Source organism: Caloenas nicobarica, chromosome 1 (assembly GCF_036013445.1).
Source record: "Caloenas nicobarica isolate bCalNic1 chromosome 1, bCalNic1.hap1, whole genome shotgun sequence".
Taxonomy (NCBI): domain Eukaryota; kingdom Metazoa; phylum Chordata; class Aves; order Columbiformes; family Columbidae; genus Caloenas; species Caloenas nicobarica.
This window is the reverse complement of record NC_088245.1, coordinates 174173351-174182462: the sequence shown is the minus strand read 5'-3', so window position 1 is coordinate 174182462 and position 9112 is coordinate 174173351. Positions and strand designations below refer to the sequence as shown.

Genomic DNA, 9112 nt, shown 5'->3' with positions numbered 1-9112 from the left:
GTGTATGATCGCTAGCAAACATCATGCTGGACTAACCAGTGTGTAGGTAAAGTGACCAGGACTCTGTGTGTGTGTCTGTGTGAGTTAGGAGGTCTATACCAGCAACTAACGTGGCGCTACGCCCTCAGAGGTTCATATGTCCAAATGCCAGCACTCAGGGAGACTGGGATCCAGGAGCAGCTACTGAGGTGACTGTATCTGAGCCCACCTGCTGGAGGGACCCACCCTGTGCATATATATAGACATACATACTGAATAGCAGACCATTCTGCTCAGCCAAGGAGGGGAGCAGGATGAGTTTCCTGGTTGGTGTCTGTGTTTGTATGAGTGCTGAATGTCTCTCTGTCTTGATCTGCGCAGTCAGCCATATATAAATATGTACATATGTAGTGAACATATGTGCTCTGTATGCATGTGCCTACTAGGAAAGTGTGCTCAGCCTCGCTACAGGTTGCACTTGGGAGCACGGAGCCACAGCAGCCTCTGTCAGGTTGTTGGATCTGGCCTGATATTTTTCCCTTACAGTGCACACTTGCCTACATATGTGCTTCTGAAGTCCAGCTCAGTGCCACACCTGACTGCTCAGGTACAACCCGGTGAAAGCATAGAAATGCTATTAGAAGAAAATGCCCAGGTAAATGCTCACAGCTGTAGCCCTTCACTGGTGGATCCACTGTTCTTAGAACACTTGGTGTGCAGTATTTCATCAGTTTTCTAAGTAAATAAAGCAAGGATAAAGCATATTGAAGTATGACTCAGTCTTTCTGACATGTTAACGACATTGCACTGTATTGTGTTTTCACATGTTTAACAAAAATAGCAGCTTAGATTTCCTGTCACTTTTTACAATTAAGGGCAAGTATTATGTTGTCTGTCCTCAGGATGAAAAAAGTATCCTATGAAAAGTATCCTTTCCTCATGCCACTTCCATGCTCTTTTAACATTTTAAAATTCAAATATTGGTTCTATGAAAAGATTCTTCCAAAATCCAGTAAAATGATAAAAGTTCAAATTTTAAAATGTCATGTGAATCAATTCACTTAGAGGATTTATTTCAAGTACCATATGTCTCTTGAGCCATTGAAAACACAGAAATTTTGTTCAGCATACATTATAGCTTCCCAAAAATCCAAGGAAAATAATGCATCAACTACAACATAAAACCAACCCATAATTATCAGTTGTAGCTGTTATTATATACTTTAGGCTTAAAAACATTGGATGTCTCTTACACATTTTATAGTGGCCAATATTATCTCAGTATTTATGAATAATAAAAAATAGGCATAATTCCAATGTGAACTACATGAATTCAGTTACTACTGTTGTTCGAATTTGAGTTAGGAACTCACTCAGAAAGCTGATTGTGATGTTTCTTTTTTTGTGTTAAGTGAATATGTAGGGATACAGCAGTCTGGGTTTAAGGCCTTTATAGGCACTAAATAGAAGAACATTTGATACAAGTCAAATGATTGGTGGACAGAAAATATGTTTTATTACTCTCTCAGTTTTTCCTTCTAATGAAATAGCTTCCTCTCTCCCTCAACTCTCTCTTTCCCTCTTACCCCTCTCATTCTTTTCTCTCTCATACTAAGTGGCTACATGGAAGGAAGGAAGGAAGGAAGGAGGGAAAGAAGGAAGGAAGCATGGAAGAAGGGAAAGAAGGAAGGAAGGAGGGAAGGAAGGAAGGAGGGAAGGAAGGAAGGAGGGAAGGAGGGAAGGAAGGAAGGAGGGAAGGAAGGAAGGAAGGAAGGAGGGAAGGAGGGAAAGAAGGGAGGAAGGAGGGAAGGAAGGGAGGAAGGGAGGAAGGGAGGAAGGGAGGAAGGAAGGAAGGAAGGAAGGAAGGAAGGAGGGAAGGAAGGATATCCTAACTGCTTTCAGGATCTGACATAAAACTCTGTATTTCTTCCTCCATCTCATAAAGCCAAGAAGGCACAGGATGCGAAATCCATGGTTGTTGCCAGTGGAGTCACTGATCTCAAACAGGCCCTGTTTTTAAGCAGGGCCAGTTACGATGAGACAAGAGATAATAGTTTTAAACTAAAGGAGAGAAGATCCAGGCTAGACATGAGGAAGAGATCATTTAAAATACTCATGAATGAAGCAATGCACTGTTAGAAAATGAATCGGCATTCAGGAGCACTCCTCAGTGTTGTAAACTCAAATAACTCATATCCATTAAAAAATAATGTGAAAGGAGTATTTTCTAGTGTTTCTAAACAAAACCAAAGCAAAATAGCTGACTGGAGATTTAAGTTTGAATTTACAAACTGTGGAATTTACAATCACTAAATAGTTCACATTTTTATGGTTTACAGCTGTGTTTAAATAAATCTGTCTAATTATATTGAAGGCTGCATTGTAATCACAGCCTAATTCCATTTGCCTGCCTAGAATGTGATAACAACAAGCTCCATTGGGTTTTTAAGATTTACAAATGGAGTGGGTTTTACATTCATCCTAAGGTTCCTTTCTTTCTTTTTTTTTTTTTCCCTAAATGTGATGGGCTTTCTGCTTCAAAAGAGTCATGTTTATGACCTTAAACCAAAAGTAAGAAAGACAGATAAGTCAATTCGTGACACTTTCCCACAAAGAGCAGACCATCTGGACACTTTGTATTTGTAACAGGTGCTTCTGGGACTTAGAGCCTAATTCTGGCCCGGATTCTGTTCTGTATGGGTGACTCCATCACTGTGTGCAACTGCACATTGCATTAATTGAAGGGACTCAAAAAGGCCAAGTACAGTAATTAGTCAGTTGGTCATGCAGAAAAGAGACCAGTGGCTTAGTGCCACCAAATGTTGAATGCACAGATGTACAGCACCATCAACTTTTGCTCTCTGTGGTACTCTGCTAATCTCTGGCAGGTAGAGCAAAGATCTGTCTTAGTCCAGGTTTTCAGTCTCCTGGAAGCAACAACATACATTTTATATCCTCTTGGGAGAGAAAATCATGAGCTTGAATGACCTAAAAAAGAAGCCACATCAGCATAAAATTTTCAGAATAGTAAAAGTGCCAGATGGGCTAAATATGCTAGTTAGGTTTTTAGGTTCCAGTCTGAGTTTTTAGGTTTATCCAACAGTAACTAGCATATGTAATAGAAGCTATAAAGTGTGTGTGATTTCAATTTTATAAGGTTACTTTTTTTAACTATATTATTTTTTTTTGCAGGTACTTGACTTTTTTATATGCTTAGCTATTCTGAGATAGTGGTCAGAGATTGATCAGAATTATTAGCTAGGGTCACCTGAAAAGTTGAGAATACACCTGCTGTGCTACGCATTTCCACAAAGCAGTACAGCTAAACGTGGGTGGTGGTGGCATTCAAAAAGGATATGATTGAAACTCATTTGTATTTGAGTTTTGCCTGGTTCACAACAGGAACTCAAATCTTTTTTTTCTGCATCTTTTGTGGATGCCATGTATGCTGTTGCATTTTACGTATACTCAGAGTGGGTTTCATAAAAAAGTCTGGATTGTTGCGTTTTACTGTAATGTAAAATTTCTAGACTAAACTTTTATTTTGAAAAACATATTTTTTTATGTTCTTGTCAGAACAACCAGAACTAAGAACTTGTAAATTGAAATAATAGTTTTCTTAGGCCATTATTTTCATGATTATATTAAGTCTTACATACCTTGTCCCCTCGAAATCAATATCTGCACCTTCCATTGCAGGGATATACTTCCATTGCCTTCAGTCAGAATGGTCACTACAAAAATTACTTATAATAGTAAAATGTAATGTCTGAAAGATTATAAAAACTGGTTTTAAATTTTTTATTAATTTGAGTAATCTTAGAATTCTGCTATATTTCACATCTCCCATGATTACCAAACAGCAGTGTGATCATACAGGTATCATACAAGACTGGTCGGGGAAAGCTTTTAACAAAAAGGTTTTAATCCCCTTTTTTAAGAGAAAGACTTTAAAAAACTATTGCAAACTTGCCTACATTTCTATATTTTCTGATAAATATTGATAATTTGTGGTATACCTAATACTTGAGTCCTTTTGTTTCATTAATGGGAAAATATTATCAAGACTTTCTAGTGTAGTAAATCATTATTGGTGCAGTTATAGCTGCATTGTTTTACTCCAACTATGGACTGGGTTCATAAAATTGTCTCTTTTCCAAGCTCAGAAGAACATTTCCTTTCCGAAGTAGGGTTCTGAGAAGTCAGGAGTGTAAGATTCAGGAGGTATTGAGGAGGAAATATTGCCTTATTCTTTGTCACTTGTTGAAATAGACAGCTTTTTCCTACTACTTATATTCCTCAATTATAAAGGGAAGTGACCTACATGTCAAAATAACCAGTGTTACTTAAACTTTACATTTCGACATGAAAAAACCTACAACAGGTAGTGACTTACCTGAAGTGTTTTTGCTTAATTATAATGATATTTTTAAGGGATCAGAAGAGAAAATTAATGGAGCTATGATGTTCAGACTTATACTGGTGATAAGCATGGAAGATATAAGATTTAAATTGTTCCTGGGGAGCTAAGGTGAGGAAAAGGACTAAAAAAGATACATGAACCAAAGATACTGATCTTGTTCAATATTACAGATTTCATATGCTCATATGCTTTGCCTATTTAATTTGCATGAGCAGGCAGGGGAATCAAATATCCTGGAGAAAAGAATTCAGAGGGCTGATCATCCTGCAGAGTTTTCAGTGGGAGTTGTATGTATTCATCTCCTGGGATTACTAGAGCATTTTACATGCCATATTTCAGTCCCACACCTAATTAACATACAGAACAGAGCTGAGAGACAGCAAATACTGATGCTGTGATGTGTGCAGTGATTTAAACAAAACTATTAAATCTTATTTTAAGCTCACTGGACTTGAAAGTGCCTCATCCACTTCTTTTTTTTTTTTTTTTAATATCCTGAGCACATAGTGTATTACTAAAAAAACCATATTGGTTGCTTCAATCTGATAACAAATATTGAAAACAAGTTTATACTTTAGTTGAAATACAGCATTCTTCTGCCCCCAAAATTCGTAAAGAGTGGACAAGTTACTGATGTAATCTAAATGTGCAGGTGTCTTAAGTAACTCATCTTCTCATTCGAACAAAGCAAAATCATTGTCATAGAATGCATGGATTTTGTTCGAGTTGGAAAACAGGGACGTTTTCTGTGGGGCAATGAAGATTGCAGACAGCCTGCCATCACGCTCTTCTATTATTTAATTCTCACTTTCCATGTACATTTACTCAAACATTTGTAATCCCCAATACTAATGCAAGTCTTACTTACATAACATAAAGACCCTATATATTTTCATTTATGGAATTTCTGTAATTTAGAAATAACTCCAAGTACATCTATCCCAAATTTATGCTTCATAGTTAGGAGTAAAAGCTCACTTTCAGAGTCTATATATGAACATATTTAATGGCATCCATCAACATCAGTGGCAAGAACCATTCAGCCAGCTAGACAATAATATTTTGAAAGAACATAGTATATGAAGAAACGTGAAAAAAATATTGAGAAGTACAAAGAGTGTCTTGCTAGAGAATCTTAACCCTACAAATACTTATGCTTACCTTCAGATGGTCACAACTTTTATGCTCACCAGTGCCATTCATTGTTGGGTCACTGATGCTATGCATTCCAAAATGACATAATTGAGGACAGTGTCATCAGACAGCTCTGCCATGAGCTGCCAGGTGGCAGACCGATTCAGGGATAACACGACAGCAAGTACTGTATGATTTCCTTTATTTATCATAATTTTCATAGAATCATAGAATGTTTTGGGTTGGAAAGGACCTGCTAAGGTCATCTAGTCCAAACCCTCTACAATAAACAGGGACATCTTCAACTAGACCAGGTTGCTCAGAGCTCCATCCAGCCTGGCCTTGAATGTTCCAGGGGTGAAGGAATCTACCACCTTTCTGGGCAACCTGTTACTTTGTTTTACCACCCTCATTGTAAGAAGTTTCTTCCTCATGTCTAGCCTGAACCTTTCCTCTTTTAGTTTAAAACCACTACCCCTTGCCCTGTCACAACAGGGTCTGATAAAAAGTCTGTTCCTATCTTTCTTATAGGCTCCTTTTAATATTGAAAAGCTGCAGTAAGTTCTCCCCAAAGCCTCTCTTCTCCAGGCTGAATGCCAACTCTTTCAACCATTTCCTACTGGATACTCCACAGATATAATGTAGTTTCTCTGAACATCTGGTAGTTTCTTCATTATATATATATACAAATGTATATGTATTTAGCTGTATATATGAATTATATATTTAAGTGACATAGTGGCTAATTTTTTAGAGTTTCTTAGAAAACACCAGGCATATATCAAAAACATGCCTGATATTACAGTGTTGTCCTGTGTATAGAAATTAGGCTCCTAAACATCCTACTTAGCCTGTACTTTTACTCCAATCTGAACAATGTAACATTCTTCCAGCAGGGTAGAATAAGGAATAAACAACAACAAAAAGTGTTGAATTGCCCCTTATCTCAGTTATAGGATGGAGTCTAAAGAGAGGAGCTCATCAGCTCTAGCTCTGAAAGGGTTATAGATAATTTTTATCACTTTATATATACATTTTATTGGTCTTTATTTCTCTGAAAGATAAGGTAAGCTCAAATTCAAGGTTGTCCCTGGCCTAGATCAAGATAGTTATAATAGCAACAGCATTAAGAGCAAATTCAAGTGTAAGTAAGGTGACAAAGGTCACCAGTTCTAGAAAAATAAATACTTAATGACACAGTAAAAAAAAAAAAAAGGTAAAAAAGAAAAGCAAAGAAATTTACAACTAAAGATATATGTTAATGATCTGGATTCCTCCATGAATGCATATCACCTTGCTATATGTCCACGAGAAAGACTGTCAAAGTTTTAAGACTCTGAAAGGAAATATCCCTTTTTTCTTCATTATAATTAACTCAGTCTTGTGAAATTTAATTTGCTGTATGTATTTCAGCACACACAAAAATATACAATGCTTGTCAAATATCAGTATTCTTTTACCATTATTTTCATTTCACATTTAGTGTTACATTTATTTATTTATTTACTTATTTATATGTTATTCTGAGCAGAGTCTTATGAGCCCTTAACCTCTATTCTCAGTTCCATGACTACTGAATATGAAAGCTGGAATCACCCAGCTACACCACAGCACAGCCCCTGAGTGGTTCAGCTAAGTGACAAAATGGCTGACTTAAAGGAAAAAGATCCCTCAAGGGACGTCAGCAATCTGTCTCTGCCGCCTGCATCTGCCATCTCCTCTTGCATCACACGATTTAGCCGAGCACTCTGGAAGGAGAATCAGGCCCTTCGAGAAGAGAATCAAAACCTTCAGCAAAAGAACAGAGCTTTTCGTATGGAGAACAAAGCCTATTATAAGGAGAATGAAAGTATCCAAAGAGAGAACAAAGTCCTTTGGGAACAAAATAAAGTCCTTCAAAAGAAGCATAGAGACTCTCCAGAGGAGGAAACAAAGCACCTTGAGAAACAGCAAAAGGCCCTCCAACAACAAAATAAAGCCCTTAAAGAAGAGATTAAGGCTCTCAAAACACAAGAAAGAGCATTTGCAATGGAGGAAAAAGCTCTTCAGCAAGAGATTTTAGCTTTATGGGAGGAAAACAAGGCCTTCAAGGAGCAGCTTAAGGCTCTTCAAAAAGACGACAAAGCCATTCAGGAAGAGGAGAAAGCTCTTCATGAGGAAAAACATGCCCTCAATGAGGAGAAACTTGCCCTTCAAGAGGAGAACAAGGCCCTTCAAGATGAGAAAAAGGCCCTACAAAGTCAGGAGGAAGCCCTTCAAGAAGAGCACAAAGTCCTCCATGAATGGCAAAAGATGCTTCAAGAGGAGGAAGAAAGCAGTATAAGTAAAGAATCAGATGCTTAGGGAGATTTAGCAGGATGAGTAAAGAGTTTACAAAGACAGGAATTTTCATTGTTAGTCAGATATTACGGCCTCGTCTTCATTACAGAACATCAGCAGCAGGTGATGGATAAACTGAGCCATAAAGCAGTCTGTTAGGCTTAGTGCAAAAGCCTAGGAAGTTGGAAACTGCTGAAACATGCGTGTTGGTATCTTGAATCCCTGAAGCCTAATAAATTACTGCTGGCAATACAATGCATATCTGCAGATGTCTTCTTTATTGAAGTATTGAATACCACAGAAAATAAGTGTCTTATTATAGTATTTCAAAGTTTAGATTAACATAATTTTTTTATTATAGAATTCTGGAATATATTCATAGAAAATGGATCTTGATAATAAACGCTTAAGTCATATACAAGTAAGACTGCATCAGACTTCCAATTTTACATCTAGATTTAACCAGTAAAACAATGTTTCTGAAAGTACTTGGTATGAAACACTTTCAGATTGTTAATGAATCATTTGCCTCAGAGTTTTTTCCTTCGAAGATCCAGTTTAACATGAGTTCGGGAGAAAAATTCAATATGTCTGTGTTACTAAACAAAGAAGATTGGGAAGCAAGCTTGAATGCAGTCTTCCTGATCCGTCCACAGTGCTACTTTTCGCTATTTCTGCTTTGTGCAGCTCCAGCAGACAATTTCCAAGGCTATAGGTATGCACAATTACTCCCAAAAGCAATGGTTACATGAGCCAGGGTTTTTCTTTAATCTTATACATTCCTCCAACATCAGCCTTGTAGGCTTTGTACCCTTGGACACTTGCACAGGCGTTTGTGTCACGTTCCAGTACCCATAAACGAAAATTTTACTATCATATGATAAAAACACTGCCCTTGTGGTGTGAAAAGATATTATTTCAATATCTTGGAACTGGAAAACCACACCAGAATAAAAACAGCACATTAAGACTACCTTGTGTGCACAGGAAATCAGGGACAAGAACTCACTGTGTGGATCTGGCTAGTCCACTCTAGCTGCACATACCCACAAGCAGATTGCCACAAATGAATATTTGAAACTTGGCCTTGGGTCCAGGTCTCTGGAAGATATTTCCTGTTCTCCCAGGAAATCAGGTTACCAACAAAATGCAATAAAATACAGAATATTTGTTAGTGTAGAAACAAAATTTCTAGAAAAGGAAGTTCTCTAGTCATGGCTCCAAAATCTCAAAGAGAAGTGATATTGCAGGCAGTGG

At 37.4% G+C, this 9112-nt stretch overlaps 1 protein-coding gene across 1 annotated transcript; it reads left to right on the top strand.

Moving 5' to 3' along the window:
• Positions 1 to 7180: 7180 nt before the first annotated feature.
• On the top strand, positions 7181 to 7879 carry LOC136001367 (coiled-coil domain-containing protein 70-like). The gene has a single exon (XM_065656057.1). It carries the CDS (start codon positions 7181 to 7183, stop codon positions 7877 to 7879), a length of 699 nt encoding a protein of 232 aa, XP_065512129.1.
• The last annotated feature ends 1233 nt before the right edge of the window (positions 7880 to 9112 follow it).